Source organism: Panthera leo, chromosome A1 (assembly GCF_018350215.1).
Source record: "Panthera leo isolate Ple1 chromosome A1, P.leo_Ple1_pat1.1, whole genome shotgun sequence".
Taxonomy (NCBI): domain Eukaryota; kingdom Metazoa; phylum Chordata; class Mammalia; order Carnivora; family Felidae; genus Panthera; species Panthera leo.
Window position 1 is genome coordinate 4,308,937 of NC_056679.1, and position 21,988 is coordinate 4,330,924.

At 45.2% G+C, this 21,988-nt stretch overlaps 1 protein-coding gene across 6 annotated transcripts in view; it reads right to left on the reverse strand.

Annotated features, from left to right (window-relative positions):
• Positions 1 to 21,988, reverse strand: part of LOC122215613 (mitochondrial intermediate peptidase) — a 163,413-nt gene that overhangs the window by 63,308 nt on the left and 78,117 nt on the right. For 5 of the 6 annotated variants that reach the window (XR_006200489.1, XR_006200493.1, XM_042931418.1 and 2 more), the window contains exons 15-16: positions 8,245 to 8,319; positions 5,302 to 5,421 (exon numbers count right to left, since the gene is read on the reverse strand). Coding sequence is in view for 3 of the 6 variants with exons in the window: in XM_042931418.1 (XP_042787352.1) it covers positions 5,302 to 5,421; positions 8,245 to 8,319 (195 nt within the window). In the remaining 3 variants the exon portion in view is untranslated. Of the gene's footprint in view, positions 1 to 5,301; positions 5,422 to 8,244; positions 8,320 to 21,988 lie in introns of those variants that run through there. The other variant, XM_042931503.1, reaches the window with a different exon arrangement.

Below are 21,988 nucleotides of genomic sequence, written 5' to 3' on the forward strand. Positions count from 1 at the left end.
AGGCACCCCCCTAAAATTTTATTTGAGAGAGAGAGAGAGAGAGAGAGAGAGCATGAGCAGAGGAGAGGGGCAGAGGGAGGGGGAGGGAGACAGAGAGGGAGGGGGGAGGGAGGGAGAGAGGCAGGAGGGGAGGGGGGAGAGAGAGAGAGAGAGAGAGAGAGAGAGAGAGAGAGAGAGAGAGAGGGAGGGAGGGAGGGAGGGAGGGAATATCTTAGGCTCCACTGTCAGCATGGAGCCTGATATGGGACTCGATCCCTCGACCCTGGGATCATGACCTGAGCCAAAATCAAGAGTTGGATGCTCAACCGACTGAGCCACCCAGGCGTCCTTTCTTTTCACATTCTTTGTTGGCGTTTGTTCTAACAAGAATAATGAGCGGATATCAACATGTCATTCAATCCCAGTAAGTGCTTTCCTAGAATAAGTCTTGTATATTTTAGCTTTATTCAAGATACCAAACTTTAAATTATGAATGGACAAGAAAGACAATCTCCTCAGATATACTTATTGTGATGTTTTCAGGTGCTCAGGACTTTCTTATTCTGTACTCATCACTGTTTTCAACATGAGGTGGTAAAGGACAAAGAAGGCCTCACTGGCGGCAAGATTTATTCAGAGAATTCTTTTATTCCCAGGATAGCTGCGTGTGAGACACGGCTTCACCAACAAAGTCCACAAAGGTAGTTCAACCGAGCGAGATACAAATGAGTCGTTAACAAATCTTGGAAAACTGCGATCTGTCAGCAGAGTCCGTTGTTCATGCTTTGAACTTGAAAAATACTCACAAGGACAGAACCGAACGGTCACAAGGCTAGAGATAGGTTTTGACCCAGACGCTCCCAGACATGACTGCCTCTCAACTGCTTCAGAGGGATGAGCGACAGTGTAAAAACATAAACTTGGAATCCTATAAAAATAAAAATGCAGCATCTTCCACTCTCTGAGTAAATAATGGAGGTGATACACAATCATCTAGGAACAGAATGTTCTGAGAAGAGATGGTCATTAATATCAAAACCAAACATCAGGCTCCGAATAGAATAAAAGCGGTAACGGTACAAGACTAGCCCGTTGGATACGCTGTAAAACTGCTCTGTTTACAACCAGCTTTTGGGCCCCTAGCAAACTACTGTTAGAATAGCAAGAAAATTACAAATTACATCTCTCTATACATTATATACAGCACTAGAGCTAGGTCATAAGTATCAATAAATTGCTGACGTAATAAGTCTGTTCACTCGAAAAATAAGCACCCGTTATTTATTGCGGGATACGGATGGAGCTGCCCGTGTTCAATAATCGCGTATCAGAAGAGCAGAGTTTGCCAAAACATGATCTACACGGGGCTGATGTCTAGAAATGAACCAGGCAGAGTTCTGTGGTCATTAGTAAGCTTTCAAACAAAGCACGAGAGACTCAATGTTCATTAGCACATCACAGATCCTGAGAAGCCCGCTCGACATTATTTAAACAAGTATTCCTCAAACGTAGCTGATGGGACACTTTATTCTCAAGGTATTAATGCGCTTGGAGAGACACTAATACAGACACATACATAATCACCGTCTAAAAGTTTAGGCCACATTACACGCATATAATCTGTGCAGTTCTATCAACATTATGAATACTCTGTAGGTTGGTGTTCAAATTATATTCTCCTGTTCTCATGGTTTCATTGGAGGGAACAAAAGGATTCACTGCAGAGAAACATCCCTAGAGATAAGTTTGTAGGGAAACCATCCCTCTTCCAGCCGGCATGGCGGGATGCTCTCAAGTCCCCCTCCCGGGTCAATGCTCGTGACGAACTCACACTCATTCTCCACCCTCTGACCTCCGCGTCCAGCCGACCACTGCGCCTCATGGAGCCTGCCTTCTACACTGTTCTCACACCCAGTTCAATCTTTCCACCTCCACAGCTACTTCCCTGGTGCGAGCTACCCGCTCTACCGCAGCACCTGAATAATTTCCCAACTGTTCCCCCTAAATCCATTCTTTACCACATATGGCGCAGCCAAAATAACCTCTTAACGTAGAGAAATCTTTTCCACGTACCAGTTTTCTACTATTTCTATAAACTAAGATAAGGAGAATGACAAAACTATCAAGGTTATATGCACTATCAGTTTAAGAAACAAGACACTTCCAGGACGTGTATAATCCCATTCCTTGATCCAGAGGTTAGCACCCTCTGAATCTTGTGTTTACTGTTCCTTCACTTTTCGTTAGAGTTTCACTGCGTATGTGTTTACCTGTGAGAAGTCCATCATCTGTGCCCCTCAGTTTCAGCTGCATGAATTCCAGATAATGAATATGGCACAGATTATTTATCCATTTTTTCCACTGACAGTCACTTGGGTTCTTTCCCGAATCCCACCTCTTCCTTTTTTTCCACTTTTACAAACAGTGCTGTTATAAACCTTCCAGTTATTATTTTTTTATGTTTCGAGGTTTTTGTTTTTTTTAACGATGATTTATTTTTGAGAGAGAGACAGAGCGTGAGTGGGGGAAGGGCAGAGAGAGAGGGAGACACAGAATCCGAAGCAGGCTCCGGGCCCCGAGCTGTCCGCACAGAGCCCGACGCGGGGCTCGAGCCCACGAGCCGTGAGATCGTGACCTGAGCCGAAGTCAGATGCCCAACCGACTGAGCCACCCGGGCACCCTTAATGTTCCAAGTTTTTATTAAATCCTAGTTAGTTAACAGGAGTAGAATTTAGTGATTCATCACTTACATATAACACCCAGTGCTCATCACAAGTGCCCTCCCTAACGTCCACCAGCCATTTAGCCCCTCCTCCTCCCACCTCACCTCCAGCAACTCTCAGTTTGTTCTCTATAGTTAAGAGTATCTTTGGGGCGCCTGGGTGGCTCAGTCAGCTGAGTGTCTGACTCTAGGTATCGGCTCAGATCACGACCTCATGGTTTGTCGGATTCTCTCTCTCTCCTTCTGTCCCTTTCCCTTGCTCATGTTCTCTCCCTGTCTAAAATAAAATTTAAAAACAAAACAAAACACAAACAAACAAACAAACAAAATACAATGTACTCAAAGAGCCATAGCTACTGCCAATGAACAAGGGAGACAATCCCAGTGAAGAGATAAGTCTCTGTATTTTCTCAAAAGGAAGTAGGACAAGGATAGTGGGCTTGATAACATCATCCTTTCTTTTATTATTTTTTTTTTTTAATTTTTTTTTTTTTCAACGTTTTTTAATTTATTTTTGGGACAGAGAGAGACATAGCATGAACGGGGGAGGGGCAGAGAGAGAGAGGGAGACACAGAATCGGAAACAGGCTCCAGGCTCCGAGCCATCAGCCCAGAGCCTGACGCGGGGCTCGAACTCACGGACCACGAGATCGTGACCTGGCTGAAGTCGGACGCTTAACCGACTGCGCCACCCAGGCGCCCCACATCATCCTTTCTTTTAAATTCAAACAATTTACTGATAGTTGATTCAGAATTTGTTTGCCACTGTTACTTCATCTTTGTATATTTCATTATTACGCAGAGGAATCTGGACGGTAGGAAGTTTGGGTTCTCTTCTAAGGACAGGTACAGCTACGTCACCATACAACTGGAGATAAAGAAAGGCAGAGGAAGCAGCTCGGCCAAGCTCAAGTTCTGCAGCTTTAGAAAGCTTCCCGCTTCCTCCTAATTTTTGCCTTCCTATGATTTAATCACTTACTGATCACGTTATAACTACATGGAGTTCACATCACATCCATCTGTAAACTAAGCAAAGAATAGGGTGCCTGTGTGGCTCAGTCGGTTAAGCATCTGACTCTTGGTTTCAGCTCAGGTCATGATCTCACGGTTCGTGAGTTCAAGACCAGTGTTGGGCTCTGAGCTGCTGACAGTGCAAAGCCTGCTTAGGATTCTCTCTCTCTCTCTCTCTCTCTCTCTCTCTCTCTTTCCCTCCCTCCCTCTCTCCCCCTCACCCCCACTGTCTCTGCCCCTCCCCTGCTTGTGCACACTCTGTTTCAAAATAAACAAACTATAAAAAATAAATAAAACTAAGCAAAGACTGAAAAATGAGCACAAAAAACACACGAGCACAACAGCACATGAATCAGGCAGTGTTCTGCAAACTGGAAAAAGCTATTAAATCTAGGCAACTGTTATGGTTTGTTCCACTGATGAATATTCCCATTGCCACAAATTTTCACTAACACAGACAATCCAGGGCTCAATAATACACAGCATTAGAACGGTAAATTACACATAAAGTCAAAAACAGGTACGTAGTATGCCTAGCATTATATACTGGAGCAGATGATTAAGCATCCAGACGACCAAAACTATTGATAAGAAGTATTATGATGATAAAATACGCTATTACTTTACTTGTGTGGTAAATTCGAACTATTCCAATGTATGTTTGAGTGTCAGGACCTGAACATCCCCTGGACAATTACGGTTCACTGACGAGCCTCTTAGCACGGGTGCTGGCACCCAATACTGTAACAACACGTGTTCGGCATTGTACAGATCACAGAGCGCCTCCAGATGTGCTATCAGACTGGCTAAGCCGGGACAATCTAAACCAGGTCCTCCTGGCAGCCACCACCCCACCTAGTCAGGGCAGCCCGCCTGAGGACGAAATGAACCCCAAGAAGGACAAGCCTGAGAAATGGAAAGAAAGAGAAACTTTTCGAACGGTATTTTGTAAGCACTAACCAGATCCAACTTACCTGAAACCAGATATACCCTTGTATCTTTCAGTGATGAGATTGCATAAACCCTCTTTTCTGCCTAAGCACTATGAGAGTGAAATCAGAGGTTCTCTTGCAAAGCAGCCAGCTGGAGTCTGGCACCGCGTTCTCAATAAATGGTAACAATGCCCCTGCCTTCTATGCTGACAGACCACACTAAATGAGAGAAGATACGCAAAACTTCTATCATAATCCCTGATGCAAACAAGGTACTCAATAAATGTCAATTCCCTTTGCAGTGAAAGTGATTAGGGGCTGATAATCACATTCGTCTCATATCGCTAACCGTTCTTCTCATTGTAGGAAAATGACAAAAAAGAACTATAGACTAACTCCAATGACCTTTTTCACCGCTTACCTTCCCAGGCATCCAGAAACACATTGCTAGCAGGAAGAAAATAAGCATTATCAATGGATGGCTAGAGATATTAAATGAGCCAGGCAACTGCTAGCATTTGCCCCATACAAAACCTCGGCATAAATGTAGCGATTTCAGGTTCTGCAAGGGGTAAGGGACCACAACCTACTCCCTCTGACGGAGACACTTGCTGAACCATTCGATGGCACACGGCAGGATCAAAATGCGAGACTCACGGTATTTGGAACGTATGGTAAGCCATAAAATTTCTCCTGGGTTTCCCTGAGAATGTCTGTGGTCGATGCCGTCAGGGGGTGCTTCCCATGGTAGATCTGATCCAGGGCGGCATAAAAGACCTAAGAAAGATGAAAACGTCCACTTAGTTCTGGCAGTCCAGCCTTACATCTAAGACGCAATGGGCCAAAGGTGTTAGAAGTGTACCAGAATAAGAAGTACACGTAAGTTACGTATACGTAACATTCACGAATATAAACGTATATGGCTTGAAATGTAATTTGAACCACAATTCAGACCATGCTAATGATGAAAAGGAAAGCTGTCAACCTTTTCGTGATGAAGGATATTAAAATTTTTTGAACTGTATCTATAAGGTACTCTTTACGTACAACGGAGTAAATTAAATTTGTGACCACAAAACTGGAAGTTGGCCCATTGATGTCTATAGATATACGCAAAGTATATAGTTGGAAATAGGAGAAAAATAATGAAGTTACAACTTGTGACCCTCTGGATCTAATACATCCTGCGTGGTCTCTTCCTGGAATCCTGATACATCTTAAATGAGAGAAATGAAATGGTCCGAATCCACGTTTTGTGACGAGAAGGGACGGAACGTTAAACAGATGGGGCGAGGTGAAGGAAGAACGACTCTCTTGCGACGGGTGAGTAGGGACGTTACAAAGAATTCTGGCGCAGCTGTTGGGGAGTCTGGGGCCCGGGTCCAGCCAGCTCCCACACCTGGTGGCAGCAGATACCAAGAAAACAGCTGCTGTGCACGGGCGGTTCTGGCCGACGAGGTGACCGGGAGAGAAGGCTCCCTCACCTCTGAGTGGAGGACACAGGCCATCGAAACACGACAGGAGAAGAAAGCGTTAGTTTGCACGTGAAATCGGCAGCTCACAAAGTTCCGAAAAGCTAAACCTCACGTAGAAAACCTAACTTAAAGATAAAAGTGCTTTCTCCCCGGGACATCTGGCTCAAATACTAGTGTTTGCGTGGAGTTCACCTGAAGCAAGAAAGTAGAAAAGGCTTGATTTTAAAGGAAAAATTCTGACACGCAATTACGTTTCTGATATGTATCTTTCTGACTTGAAAACGGAATTTGCAGAGAATGTGCAGCTGTTGACTTAAAAGAACTGAGGATTAGTTTGGATAAAAGAAAAAATTTAAATGACCTCCAGCTTTTGGCTTCCTCTAGATATAGAATTATGGTTCCAAATTACAAGTCAAGCTTAAACCTCCCCTAGAAAAATATAGACATCTCCTAAATATAAATATTGCTTCACTCTAAGTGGTAATCTAAGCATATAGCTAACTACAGCTCTTTCAATTCCATATTCTATAATGAGTAATCATGCAGAGAGAAATCAGAGGAGCCTAAATTACTCACCCACGTCTTGTCCATATTCCAACAGAATAAATTATCAGGAATCGAAAGTTAAATTCTAACCTCCACTAAGGTGTGAGGGGTTTTTTTGGCCTCAATCTACAAACAAATCTGAATTCAGAAGGTTCATTCCTACAGCTATGCCTTCCACACGCGAAAGGCGTAAGTACGGAACGACTTTTTTTAATGACAAAAGCAGAGCAAAATAAACGCAACGCGCGTGTGTCTCACCCTCACCTGCTGCTCACCAAACAATTTGAGAGTGATGAGTCTACCTGCCTACCCAGCGAGTCATGCTCTCCTGGGACCAAGAACCTCAGAGCCACAGAAAAAACAGGAGCCCATTTTTAAAACAATGCGCAACAGAAAAAAAAAAAAAAAAAAAAAAGAAAGAAAATTGCAATTTTCAGAACACTTCGTATGCCTCCCTAGACACCAGACCCAGTTCATTTCCTTTCCAGCCTCGTGTGTCTGCGGCGTGCAAGGGGACTGCTGCGGGACAGGAAAGCCTGCAGGGGCAGCTGTCTGGCAAGCACTTGCCTCCCTCTCTTCTCTCTCTCTTCCTCTGCGTCTCTCGGTGGGGGTTACTCTCTTTGGAGGGTGGAAGGAGGGAACGGTTGGTCTTCCTTTTGAAAGAAAACCCTTGGAACAAGTACTCAGAAAGAAAGCCACAAGGGCAGAGCTTCCATTATAGATATCGGCAAATCAAAAGACTTGAAGTTGAGTAAGGCAGAAATTTTCAAATAACTTGAAAATGTTTCGAATAACGCAGAAATCCTTTTAAAATTGTACCGCTAGGCATGGGCGTTAAATAACGTAAGTTCGAGTGTAAGGCCATGGTTTTCTCGATAGCATGCATTTTCTTCGAATGTATATTTGAAAGTGCAACATAAACAGAGTTCGTAAAGGCTGAATTCTACGAAGCCATAAAGCAATTAAATGGTGCCCGCACTTTGAAATAGGTAGGTAGCTGGACCATTATAAAAGCGAACACTGCCTGACATGAAAGACGGGTGTTTGGGCTGTGTTTATAGAATTCTCCAGATCTGATGAAGAGCAAGAATGCGATAAACAATCTGAGCAATTAAAGTAACCTGAACATCTGGTATCGTGTAGACCTGACATCCAGATGGTTCATAAAAGTTTTCTAGTCTCTATCTGGAAACCGAGAAGACTGCCTTTGAATATTATCTAAAACTAACAATCCTCCCTGTTTAAACTTCACGTCAAAACCACAAATTTTTAAAAAGACAAAGTGACTAAAAACGTAACTTGCAGGCTGAAATGTAGGAGTTAGAAGAAGTCCCGTGACTCCTCCGAGGTTTGACTTTCCCGGCTGAAAACTGGGAAATAAACGTATTCAATGTCCATTTCCCAAGGACAGCACGAGGCCCGAATGAGTCGGTTTTGGTCAAGTTCTTTGAACTCAGGTGGAAGATGTGTTAGAAGCATAATTATTATAATCAAGGTGGAGCGTTGGCAAGAATTTAAAGTTACATATTTATTTTGAATAACTGCTCTGGAAAACGTGAGAACAAAGGTACATACATACCTGAAGTTGCATATCGGCTGCAGCACCCACCTTTTTGGACTCACAAAGCCGAGACACCATATTTTTGGGCAGCGACTTGAAAAACAAAAGAACACATGTGTGAGTCAATTGCTTCCTAAGTCACTGCACTGGCTGCTTATCAGGCAAGAGAGTTAAAAATGGCATCAGACGCAAAAATTCATAGAATTTAATCGCAGTGACTGTCAAATTAAGGTCTGTACACGCAAAGACAGCACCGTAGGCAAAGAGCGTGGTAGCGTCGACCTCTAAACGTCTATTGAAAGCCTTAGTAAAAGTTAACGCTTTTTCTGTACCGCTGTTACCGGTGGAAGCCTGTCCAAGTGCTCTGTTGGCTCTTAAGTGCATATAATAACGGATGACAGGAATAAAAGAGTGAGGTGTCAAAAAACAGACGACAATTCTCGGGTGTCAGCCTGCACTGAAGCTGACTGGCTGTCCCAACAAAGGACCATGACAGTGAATTGCACATTCTCTTCTTTTCCAGCCTTGAGAGAGATGCAGAACTTGGAAGCTCAGTGTCATGGCCCTGTCTGCTTTGGGGCTTCCTGCCTGAGACCGATTAGGCCTCATCACACAGCACCACGTACTCACGTAGAAATAAAATAACGATCTGGTCGAGGAAGCACGCCGGTCAACTGACTCTACTTGAAAGTCACTAATACTGACGTTTCCTGAGAAAGGTGACCACTCTGTGCAACTCTACTTATAATCTAAATGACGCGAAAAGCCTCCCTACAGAGAAACACATCAGGGAGGCACAAGGCGGGTTAGCAGCACTCCAGCCGTGCACATGAACCACCCAAGGAGGACAGTGGGAGCGGTCTGCTGGCAGGGGCACCGGGCACGGCGACGTAGGTGTGTGTATCTCCTCGGAGTGCCCGCCCCACAGCAGATGCTCAGTAAATCTTTCCGGAAGAAATGAACGAACACGAGAACAATCGTTTAAAAGGGCTCCTTGAGTGCAAGACTACACCAGGACGTGACGGAGGCTCAGACAACAAAGCCTGTTCTCTCCTCTTTCTGTTTGGCCGTAAGAAAGGCAAACGAGGCAAAAGAAAGAAAAGAAAAAAGGAAAGTTTAAGGCTGTATAGTACACATTCCAGTGCAGGTGAAAGGCCTGGGGCTTTCTCACACCAGGGGCGGCCATCCTGAGTGAAACAAAAATTTCCTCAGACGGGATTTGAAAAGGTCAAGCCTTAGTTAAGTCATCTATGCCAAGAACTCGTACCAGGACGTTCAGGTTTCCCTAAACCCTCACTTTACGTGATACCTTCCGCTGACGGGACTCGCGCTACACTTGGGTTTTTTACGACTCACAAAGCTTTAAGAGTTTTGTTTCCATTCTCGAAAAGTCTGTGTGGCAGGATGGCATTTTCTCGTTTACCCAAAAATGAAGAGTACTGTGGACGAGCACTGTATCAGGCATCGGGGACACAAAAGGGCCACCAGACAGGGCCCCGGCCCCGCAAGCTTCACAAGCTGGCATTACCCACGTAGGCACAATTTTTAGGAGTCACCGACTGTTGTGAGTGCAAAGATGGAAAGGCATGCAGGTCGGTGTGAGAAAACAGCGCAGACAGGCTTAGATGAGGGACTCACGTAGAAGTGCAATGTGCAAAACGAACGGGCATTAACGAGACAAGGGATGGGCGGCCGGGAGCAAGGAGCATCCCAGGCAGAGAAGAGGAGGGCTGCCGGCAGGAGGTGAAAGAGCCGTGGGCAGGAAAAGCGGGTCCCACCGGGCTGGAGAGGCAGGCAGGAGCCAAGCGGGGACACTGGTCTCCACCCTCGGGAGTCCTCGAGGTAAGCCACTGGGGAGTTTAAAGCAAAGGAGTCACAAGGTCAGGTTTGTGTTTCTGAAAGATCCCTTTGGCTGCAGTGGAGACACTGGATAGGAGGAAGGCGGAAATGGATCAGGAAAAAACAGGAGGCTATAGTTAGTGCCCCAGTGACGCACGTCAGCAACCTAAGCAACTGCTGGAATGACAGGGGCAGGGGCACCGCTCTAGACGGCTTGAGCTGAGTGGGAGGTGAGACCCAGAGACGGTGAATACATATGACCCAGCACCGTTTCCAGACGTGTGCGGAGAGGAGCAGGGTGAGGGCAGCAGGGGCAGAGGGGAGGAAGCTTTTGTTTGAGGTTGGGAAACGCACAAGCAGGCTCAAGACAGGCTGATGGTAATGAGGCCTAGAGGGACACAAACTGGAGAAGAGGCCATGGGAGCCTGAGGTTCTTGAAAAAGAAGGGGACGCTGCACAGACCACAGGCGAGAGGCAGCTCGGGTGTGGGGCTCCCTGGACGGGCATCTCATAGGCGACGAGGTGGATTCTGAGGCTTAAGGAGGTTAGAGAAAGTTGGGGAGAGTGGTCCACTGAGTCATCAGCCCTGGGGGAGCTCTGGGATCGCAATCGGGCCTGGGATGCGGCAGCACCGGGGATGGGGGAGTGGACGGTGGATGAGAAGGAGCATCCAGTCAGCAGTGGGAGACGCAGGGGTGGCAAGGCCCGTGGCGGGGTGCCCCCGCTGGAGGGGGTGTGGGCAAACGAGGAGCCGGGGGTCCCACAGCAGGCCAGGCAACTTTGAAAGGTTTACTCCTTCTGCTCTCTGGACAATGATACGGAAATGCCAAGTACTGGATCCCAGACCCAAACCCAACATACCCCTTTCCGTTCAGAGTCTTGACAGGCCAACCCCTCGGAGACAAACCCACATAGAAATGGCACACGTTAAAGGAACAAATTTAATGAGGCTTAATTCTTTCCTTGTCGGGTTTACAATAAAACAAAAGATGCGAAGAAAGACACCATGTAAGAACAAGGACAGCTAAAAACAGTTCATCAAAACTTATGTAGTAAAAAGGAGACACGTGGGCTGCTGTAGTGACACAAAAAGTCACCGCTTGAGGAAGTGAGTACCATTGCTGCTGAAGGTGACATGGGACCTGCGGGTTACTTTGTGCCGCTTCCCGTGAAATCTGTGATTATTTCAAACTCAAGGGATAGGTCCAAACAAACCTCCCAAAATTATGTCTTCAAGGCCTACTCTACATTCCGTAGTAAATTCAAGGAACGTTTTACCAAAAATATAAGTAGAAGCTACGTACGATGGGGGTAGACTGGTTCAAAGAAAAGAATCATAAATCCACCAAGTCGCAAATTAAATAGTATGTTTATAGCACGTGAGGTGTAAACAGGGAAACAGATTTTTTAAAAACCTCGTTTGGGGGCCTAGGGATTCCCTTGTAAGGAGCACTGGGTACTGGACGGGAGTGCTGAATCACTGTTTTGTACACCTGAAATACTACACTGTACCCTAACCAAGGGGAATTTGAATAGAAACTTAAAAATAAATAAAAATCTAGTGTGGCTCTTGATCCATGGATTTTGGCTCTTCGTCTATTGAAATTAATCAGCGCATTTCAGCGGCTGGAAGGGACGTTAAGCTTGTCACCGCTGCTGTATCTCCCGCAGTTTAGTTCAGACCTCCACACCAAAGTGAGTATCACAATCAAGCCAGTTAAAGGAATTCTGGGGTTTCCCGGTGCATACAAAAGCTACATTTACACTATGCTGTAGCCTATCGAGTGGGCAATACCATTATGCCTAAACAAAACAAAACAAAATATATATACCTTAATTAAAAAATACTTCATTACTAAAATATGCTAACCGTCCTCTAAGCTTCCGGTGAGTTGTAATCACCGATCACAGCTCACTGTGACAAATTCAATAGTAACGAAAGTTTGAAATACCGCAAGAATTACCAAAATGTGACACAGAAACACAAAGGGGGCAAACCCTGTTGGAGATGCGGCACCCACACACCTGCTTGGTGCAAAGTTGCCACAAAACATCAGTTTGTAAAAAATGTAACATTTGAAAAGCACAATAAAGCGAAGCACAAGAAAATGAAGCATGCCTATGTTTATGTTATTCTCTTAGAAAGTACTTCCTTTTTTTCTTACAAGAACAAAAATAGGACAAAACTTTAAATACCATACAAATTGATTTTCAAGTTATATGAGAATCTCTTTAATAAAAATATTTAGAAGTTAAATCTTAAATTTCAAATTAGAAAAATGTTTCCTGGGGGCGCGTGGGTGGCTCAGTCGGTTGAGCGTCCGACTTCGGCTCAGGGCATAATCTCAGGGTTCCTGAGATCGAGCCCCACGTCAAGCTCTGTGCTGATGCCTCGGAGCCTGGAGCCTGCTTCCAATTCTGTGTCTCCCTCTCCCTCTGCCCCAGAGTCATGATAATCAACATTGAAATCAACCAAATTTTGCTGTCCTTCTGGAAGTGGTTGTATCTACCGAGTAGCACAGAGATTTCAATGGTCTCCTAATGTGAAGACACTCACATTTGATATACTGAAGAAACAGAATACGAATGCATCCAAGCTTCAGGTAATGAGCAACGATATATAAATAAAAATGCATTTAAGACACCCGAACCTCAAACAGTACTGCAATTAGTTTTCATTATATTAAATTAAAAATTTATAAAAGCCCATAGCATCAGAAATAACTGTTTCACCGTATCATCAACTGCATTTTTTTTTTAATTTTTAAGTTTATTTATTTATTTTGAGATGACATTGACAGCACAAGTCGGGGAGGGACAGAGAAAGAGAGGGAGAGAGAGAGAGAATCTCGGGCAGGCTCTGCACTGTCAGCACAGAGCCCGACGCGGAGCCCGAACCCACGAACCATGAGTTCACGACCTGAGTGGAAACCAAGGGTCAGACAGACACTCAACCGACTGAGCCACCTGGGCGCCCCTCATCCCTTGCATTTTTTAACAGATTCTACTTCAATCTTCATAATTTCCAAGGTAGGAAGTACGTTCATGGACCGCTAAGCCTCCGATCCCAACGATGACATGTTATTCCCAGCTCTCCTTGGGATCTGGACGCTGCCATCTGCATTCAAGATTGAAAAGAATCCTACTAGCATACGAAGAATGCTATAAATCAAGAATAAAGTTCAGATCGACTAATTCGGGTAAACAATGATGTCATGAGACACCTGGGTGGCTCAGGTAGCTGAGCACCCAATTTCGGCTCCGGTCATGATCTCATGGTCTGTGGGTCCAAGCCCCACATCAGGCTCTGCACTCACAGCTCAGAGCCTGGAGCCCGCTTCAGATTCTGTGTCTCGTTCTCTCTCTCTCTGCCCCTCCCTGCTTGTGCTCTCTAAAAAATAAACAAATAAACATTAAGAAAAAAAATTTTTTTTAAAGAATGATGTAAGAAATGGCACAACTGGATGGCTGTCTTGGGTCTTTCAGGCTATTTCCAGCATCTTTCTTTTTTTTTTTTCTTTTTTTTTTTTTTACATTCACGTTAGTTACACAGTGCAGTCTTAGCTTCAGGAGTAGAGCCCAGTGATTCATCTCTTACCTATGACACCCAGTGCCCATCACCCATTTAGCCTATCCCCTCACCCTTCCCCCATCCAGCAAGCCTCAGTTTGTTCTCTGTATTGAAGAGTCTCTTATGATTTGTGTCCCTCTTTTTTCCTTCCCTTCCCCTTCGTTTATCTGTTGAGTTTCTCAAATTCCACATATAAGTGACATCATGCGATATGTCTTTCTCTGACTGATTTATTCTGCTAAGCATAATACCCTCTAGTTCCATCCACGTTGTTGCAAACGGGAAGATTTCATTCTTTTTCACTGCCAAGTAGTATTCCATTGTATATATACACCACATCTTCTTTATCCATTCGTCAGTTGATGGACATTTGGGCTCTTTCCATAATTTGGCTATTGTTGACAGTGCTGCTGTAAACATTGGGGTGCATGTGTCCCTTCGAATCAGCATTTTTATGACCTGTGGATAAACTCCCAGTAGTGCAATTGCTGAGTCGTAGGGCAGGTCCATTTTTTTTAAAGAACCCCCATACTGTTTTCCAGAGTGGTATTTCCAGCATCCTTAACTTCTGCCTACTAAAATGGCTACTCCACATCATCCCATATCCAGAAATACCATTCCTTCCAGGAACCTTCTTCTTAGACTCGTTAGAGGAGAGCTGAGAGCATGGTCTGCCTTAAACCAACACCTGCCTCTGAACTCCCATTATGATGATTCATTCACTGGAGCGTAAAGGAAAGAGAACAGGTTTCGGAGCCAGATGAAACCAAGTGTGAATCCTAACTGCACCATTTACCAGCACAGTGGCAGAATGTTGGGGGATGTACTGAACTTCTCTAAGACACGCTTTCCTCACTGGCAAGATGTTAATATTATCTTTTGGCGGAACTAGACGAGGACTGAACAACATAATGTAACTTAAAAACATTCTATGTTAGACTAGATGCTGAATAAGTGGTAGGTAGTATTATTCCCTATTACACTAGCCCTGGGTAATACAATCATCATGGATTTCGACAAATTTTATTTATGTGTTACTGTTTTGTCTACATATTCTGTAAACACGGTCTGTTTTAGAGTCGTAAATTCTTCGGAGACAGGAACTTTGGCTGAACAGTCCTCTTCCTGTGGCACCCAGCGATCAAGTTCTTCATAAGGAAATGTACTCTCATGGTTTCCTATCTATATTTCTCTTCATTTGTAGACTAGTCCAAACACGTGTGATGAAACACACGTGCCTCCTCAAATTGCCCAGCTTGAGAAGAGGATACTTTCTCCACCGTGGTGATTATTTTAAGCTTTTTAGGCCACTGAAGTCCACCAACATGTCATTAGCCTATCTTCCAGATTTCAACGTCTGCCGCAAAACGTGGTCATCAACGCTCATTCGGAAAATCACTTTAGGTAGAATTGGTTATCAGACACTGAGTTCTTCATCTGTAGGGTTCAGCTCTCACTTAGAAAACACTGCTACTGATCAGAAAATGTTCCCTTGTCTGATGACATTTTAACCGGATGTATCTCATGCTATGGATCTTGATAGTTCAAACTTCCATAGTTTCTAGTGAGGAGTCTGCTCTGTTTTTTTTCTATCTGTGGCTGTCTTTATTTTTTCCTGTGGCTGCCTTCAGAATTCTCTTTTTATTTTTGACCATGGAGTCTCTAAGTGTGTTGTCTTTGTTACCTGTCCCGCTTGGGGTTCTCAAAGCGTCCTGGATCTCTGGCTTGGTTTTCATTATTTTGGGCAAATCCTCAGCCGTTATCCCTTCAAACAGTTCTTCTGCCTCATTAGCTCTCTCTTCTCCTTTGTGGAGCTCCATTGGCCCCGAAGTTCTTGGATGCTCTGTTCTGTCCCTGTCCCTACTCCTTCCTCCCCCTTGTATTTCAGCTTGGGTAATTTCTACTGACCTCCCGTTAAGTTCACGGAGCTCACATTCTTCCCTCGGCTGTGTCAAGTGTACGGATGAGCCCCTCAAAGGAATTCTTCTCGTATGACCTCATGGCTTTACTTCCTGCATTTCCATCTGGGCGTGTCGCACACTCACCACCTCCTGTTTCATCTGTTCATACAGGTTGCCCACCTTTTCCTTCAACAGACTGATTGAAATCCCTGTCTTCTGACGGTTCCTTTAAAGCTGTGCTAGTTCTTAGTTATTCTCAAGTCCCTGAGTCTGATTCTGTTGCTTTCTTGATCTTTGCCCAAGGAGGCAGGGTTCTGTGGTGTTTCTGCACAGCCGCCAGTCACCTCCTGTAGGCCTGCAACACTGAGGGGGGCCCCAGGTGGTCTCCCACCCCGCACCCACAGGTTCTCAGCACACCTGGTGACGGCCGATGGAAAAGAGCCTACAGGGGGGTGCAAACTCCCTCTGTATCGGGGCCCTCAGCTCTTCCAGACTGACAGGCCAGCCCACACTTGGCCCCCAACAATCTGTGAAGATGTTCTCCGGTTTTTCCTCACCCTTCTGCAAGGCAGCCTGGCCTTCCGCCATGCTTCGCCACAGGTGAGCCAGCCTGCATCTCCGGGATTCAGGCCACTTCACGGGCCTGTGACCTCAACTCTCGTAAGAGCTCAAGAAAAGTTAGGGTTTGGGGCGCCTGGGTGGCTCAGTCGGTTAAGCGGCCAACTTCGGCTCAGGTCATGATCTCGCGGTCCGTGGGTTCGAGCCCCGCGTCGGGCTCTGGGCTGACAGCTCGGAGCCTGGAGCCTGTTTCGGATTCTGTGTCTCCCTCTCTCTGACCCTCCCCTGTTCATGCTCTGTCTCTCCCTGTCTCAAAAATAAATAAAAAACATTAAAAAAAATTTAAAAAAAAAAAAAGAAAAGTTAGGGTTTTATCTTTTGCCTGTGGTTAGCTTGGAAGCGGTGCCCTGTGTACCTTCGACATGCCCAACGTTCAGACTTTCATCACTAATACCACTTAGGCTTTTAGCTCCCAAAGTTAAAAGAAAGGCAGTAGAGCTTTGTAAAGGGTGAACTACTCTCCACTAAGTCAGGCACAGACACCGTTAAAGATTATTATGAAGAAACTTGCAATGCAGGCATCTACAAGTATCAGTTAATAGGTTTTAGCCGAAAGACAGTTCACTCAACAAATATTCATTCAATGCCCATCATGTGACAGGCGAAGTTGATATATCAGTGAATAAGATTGATAAAAATCTCAGTTCTCAAGGAATTTATATTCTAGGAGACCCTGGTAGTATTATTTTTACATTTTTTTAAAATGTTTTTTTAATTTATTTTTGAGACAGAGAGAGAGCATGAGCAGGGGAGGGGCGGGGGGGGGGGGAAACAGAATCCGAAGCAGGCTCCAGGCTCTGAGCTGTCAGCCCAGAGCCCAACGCGGGGCTCGAACCCATGAACCGTGAGATCATGACCTGAGCCGAGTCGGACGCCCAACCCACTGAGCCACCCAGGTGCCCCCTGTTAGTATTTTTTTTTTTTTTAGTATTATTTTTAAATTACCAATGAGGGGATGGACACTTTCCCACAGTACCTAGAATGGCAACTTATACTAAGAATTTATTGAGTGAATGGATGCTTTTAATATATATTGAGTGATCATTATATATATTGGTGCTTTTAGTATATACTGAGATCATGTATTTGTGTATTTTACCATTTCATTTCCTTTGGAAGTCTATGAATGTGAATCACATGCACTATCTAACCCTCATTGACTATCTGTTACTACTGCTATTATTTAAACATAAGGTAAGCAAACTCACAAAGGAACTTAAAGTGTATAAAGACTGCATCTGTAAACAGCATGGGAATCCACGCAGTTTGACCCTTTTGGTCAACCTAAAGGAGATGGTGCTTTAAATCTCTGTCATTTTATTCTTTAAGCCACAGGATTTAAATTTATTTTCAGTTCACTTAGGTATCTCTCCTCCTTCAACACCGTAATTCAGGTATAATGCCGCTTGGCGGTAAAACTAACCCTTTGCAAAATTTTATTAACACTCCAACAAGTTCCTCCCAAAAAAGGATGAGTAGTGATAATAAAAATTTCAGTGAATATTAATTAGCGTTTAATTAACAGATGATGAAGTTAAGATGGGGAAGGAAAGGCAGGAAAAAAAAATGAGGTCAGCATGGAGGTTAGGCCTGCGATACCACAGTTTGAGATGGAAAAACGATGAATCTGTGTGGCGTATATTTTGCCTGAGGTACACAGCGAACTTTCCACTGAAGAGAGAACAGACGAAAAAACAGACAAATAAAGCTTTTCATTCAAAGTGTCCCACAGACAGCACCACGCACATCTCTTCCTGAAGGGAATTACAGATGTGTCCTTAAAAATGAGTCAAATAGGGGTGCCTGGGAGGCTCAGTCGGTTGAGCGTCCGACTTCGGCTCAGGTCACGATCTCACGGTTTGTGAGTTCGAGCCCCACGTCGGGCTCTGGGCTGACAGCTTGGAGCCTGGAGCCTGCTTCCGATTCTCTGTCTCCCTCTCTCTCTCTGCCCCTCCCCAGCTTGCACTCTGTCTCTCCCTCTCTCAAAAATAAATAAACATTAAAAAATTTTTTAAAAAATGAGTTAAATAACCAAACAAGTGAGAGACTCTTCCTACAGTCGTCATTTTGTATCTAGGGAATCCAACTGCGTGTGAAGTTCCTCGACCTTCGCTGGGCACTGGCCAAGTCCCAGGCCCGTGTTCACTGAGGGGAGGCCCTGCTCTGTGGTGAAAGACACAGTGATAAAAGCAGGTCAGATTGGTCCATGAGATTCCCCCCAAATACATTTCTTTCCTGCAGATTCCCAATTCAAATCAGCATATTAAAAGTTATGAGCAGTCCTCGCTTCTGAGGATAGAAATCTTAATTAATTTCTACACGCATTTCCCCAAATTATTTGAGCACAGAACATGTTTCCACTCCCTAATTCATCTTTACAGAAGGAAGAGATTTAATATACAGGACACCAGTTGGGAAATAGTTTGCTACGGAAATTAAACGTAAACCGTACGTAAAAGAAAAGTTATTACAAATAAAGCTTCTTTAAAAATGCACAAATGCAGCTGTTATCATGCTCATTAATCTTTACATTTCCTGCTGATCCTAACTTTATACACACTTTCTTCGGAAAGCTTCTTTTCAGTTCTTTAAATCCCGTCTTGGCACCCTCCTCTCCAGAGGCCGGCAGGCCCCCCAGGTTTTCTGGACACTGGTCTCCAGCAGCCCCCGGCTGCTTCCTCGGCCCCACCAGTTCAGTGCCTCGGTCCGAGCGGTGGTTTCGAACTCACGCAAGCTGATGGAGCTCACGAGCGCGAACACACTAATGTGCCAGGAAACAAACGGGCCGAGTTCCAGAGGGACGCTTTTCTCTAGCGTCCTCCCTGCATTAGCACATCCTGAAGCCCCTCTGCCTTCTCGGCTGCAAACCACCTGCCGTTCTCCGCCAAGCCGCAGACGGAAGACAGGCCAGCCTCGCACAAGAGTCCACACTGGAAACGCCAAACAATCCCGGGCCCGAACCCCACGCCGCTCCCCTGCAAAATTCTTTTCCTACAGCAAAAAGAGGCAAATTTCTACTTTGCTCCTTTTCAGGTATGTCCTGCTCTCAGTACTGTTTCCACAGAGCCATTTTCATTAAACACAATAGTACATCTAGTCGTACCCTTAACAAAGCTTAGCCGTCTGCAGCCTTTCGAGCGGTCTTAGTGTAGAGCTGTTCAGACATGTTGTTTCTAAAGCCACTGGTACCTCGACAAGGGCAGACTGTTTTGAACAAGGTTACAAAACACCAATGCGGATTGATTTCAAAATGACATTTACTGGATGAACGTTATATGTCAGATAATTTAAGCCCTAGCCTGGGTTTCTTTTAGAGACACACCTGCAGGGGTTTTGTCTCGTATCGAGGGTTGCCAGGTCTGAAGCAGCCCTGGCTTGACGCTGGCTGATTTCCACGTGTACAGAGCAGAGCTCTGCCCAGGGAAGCGGACAAAGCCGTGAAGGCAAGTCAGGTTTGGGAGGGAGACCGACCCACTGGGCTCATCTTCGCCGAGCATCCCGCTGTGCGCGAGGGACCCTACTAAGCAGCTGGGGACCCTTCCGGCTCCCCTACCAGGAACAGGAAAAGGGATGTATGCGGAAACCAACAATGCAAGGGGAAACGCCCTAAGAACCACAGAAGAGGTACAGACAGAACAAGGGAGGAATGAATTGAGAAGACGGTCATTATTAAAAGTGCCCAAGAGGGGGCGCCTGGGTGGCTCAGTCGGTTAAGCATCTGACTTCAGCTCAGGTCCTGATCTCGTGGTCTGCGGTCCATGGGTTGGAGCCCCATGTCAGGCTCTGTGCTGACAGCTCGGAGGCTGGAGCCTGCTTCAGATGCTGTGTCTCCCTCTCTCTGCTCCTCCCCGCTACTCTCTCCCTCGCAAAATAATAAACATTAAAAATTTTTTAAAAAGTGTCCAAGAAGCAATTACTCTAATTATTATTCTAATTATGCCTCCTATACTATTAGTGTGGTAGTATTTCTATTTCAAAGATTCACCCTCGCTCTAAGATACACAAAGACACTGTGGGTATTTATCCCCGCTGTTGTAAAGAGGAAAACGGTAGAAATGTTGTTTCTACAACTGGAGCCCAAGATGCCAATAATTAGCTATGGTGACCTAATGCATCTGAATAATTCATTACGAGTTTTTCCACAACTATCTTTGATCTTTATTTAAAAATAAGAATCCTTGTGTTATTTCTGAAGAAATAAGATCTGGCTTGGCAGGACTACAACAAAGACAAAGCAGTCGGTCTCATAACAAATGGCAAGCCCCCTGTAAAGTACAAAACCGTGGCCCAAGTCTCAGAGTCTGGGAGGCTACGCTGCCCCACCCGAGGGTTCAGCTATGTATAGAGTTCCTATTTCTCGACGTTAGTTCATTCACTCATCCTTTATCCATTGATGCATCCGGTGGTTTAAATTTAAATTTCTGGAACCCCAACCAGACTCTGAGGCACAGCCACCACGGTGTGAAAGTTCCCTTGAAAGCACCCTAGGGACCAGAGGGCCCATCCTTCTCTGTGCACCCAAAGCACACGGCTAGCCTAGAGCCTGGGGCCACACGCATCTGTTCTTTTTAATTTTTTGTTAATGCCAGAACAGAACTACGGCCAGGAAGAGAAGACCGTAAAATTGATCCTTCCTTCTGTCAAGAAGGTGAAGTCTGGCCTCCTGCTTATAATTAAAAGATGAATAATAAGAACAATAATTACCCAGCTACGTGAAGCCCAAAGCAAGTAAAGACCAGCAGTCTCAGCATGAATCGGGAGCTTCTCGGAAATACAAATTCTTGGGCGTTCCACACCCACTGAATCAGAATCTACATTTCAACCGGATCTGCAGGTGATTTTATGCATGTTAAAGTCTGAGATGTTCTGACTTCAAAAAACATCATCACAATTAGCTTCGCGACAAAGGTGGGTAGAGTTCAATCCTCCTGGTTTTACAAGCGGAAGTGCCCACAGGGAGGTAGCACCACGAGAAAGAGGACACCTCTGAGGTCGGGCACCTTGCATTCGCCATCGCAATCAGTAAGAAGACTCAACAAGGTAGGAGTTATTCGGTCCACCTGAGCACAGGATTAACTAACTGGATGAAATTCAAGTCACGGCACCAAACGCATCTGTCTTGCTGAGCGCGGTCATCGCGACGGTGACCACGTACGCAGCGCGTGGCCCTGACAGTCCCAGGTTAGGCCGCCTGTTTGGGTGTGATTACGAAGGGCGCCCCTCTTCCCTCCCAGCAGTGGCTTGGCTCGGACAACAGGTTACATCATTGTCCCGGTAACAACTGAGTTCCTTGAGAGCTTCAAACACCATTAATTGTGCAGTGAGCCTTACCTACACCGCCTCCCCAGAGGAAGGAAGGCGCTTACTGTGTTCTCGGGATAGACATGCGCCGCACTGAGGGCTGACCATACGCGGAACAAAACTGTTAAAATAACAACAGCTTTTCTGTTATATTAAGAAAGCACAGGGGCACCTGGGTGGTTCAGTCGGTTCAGCCTCAGACCCTTGATTCCAGCTCAAGTCATGATCTCACAGTTTGTGGGTTTGAGGCCCGCATCGGGCTCCGCACGGTCAGCACTTAGGGTTCCCTCTCTCTCTCTCTCTCTCTCTCTCTCTCTCTCTCTCAGCCCCTCCCCCACTGGCTCATGTGTGCTCTCCCTCTTCCTGAAAAATAAATAAACTTTGAAAAAAAAAGCACAACATTTTTGGAAGGTTTCAGACTATCATCAAAAAATGGAAATGTCTTAGGGAACTTGGCATTACTTGAATTCTCTGGATGCTTCTCCATGAGCTCAACTTGTAAGCATGTAACCTCATCAATTTGCCAGACATT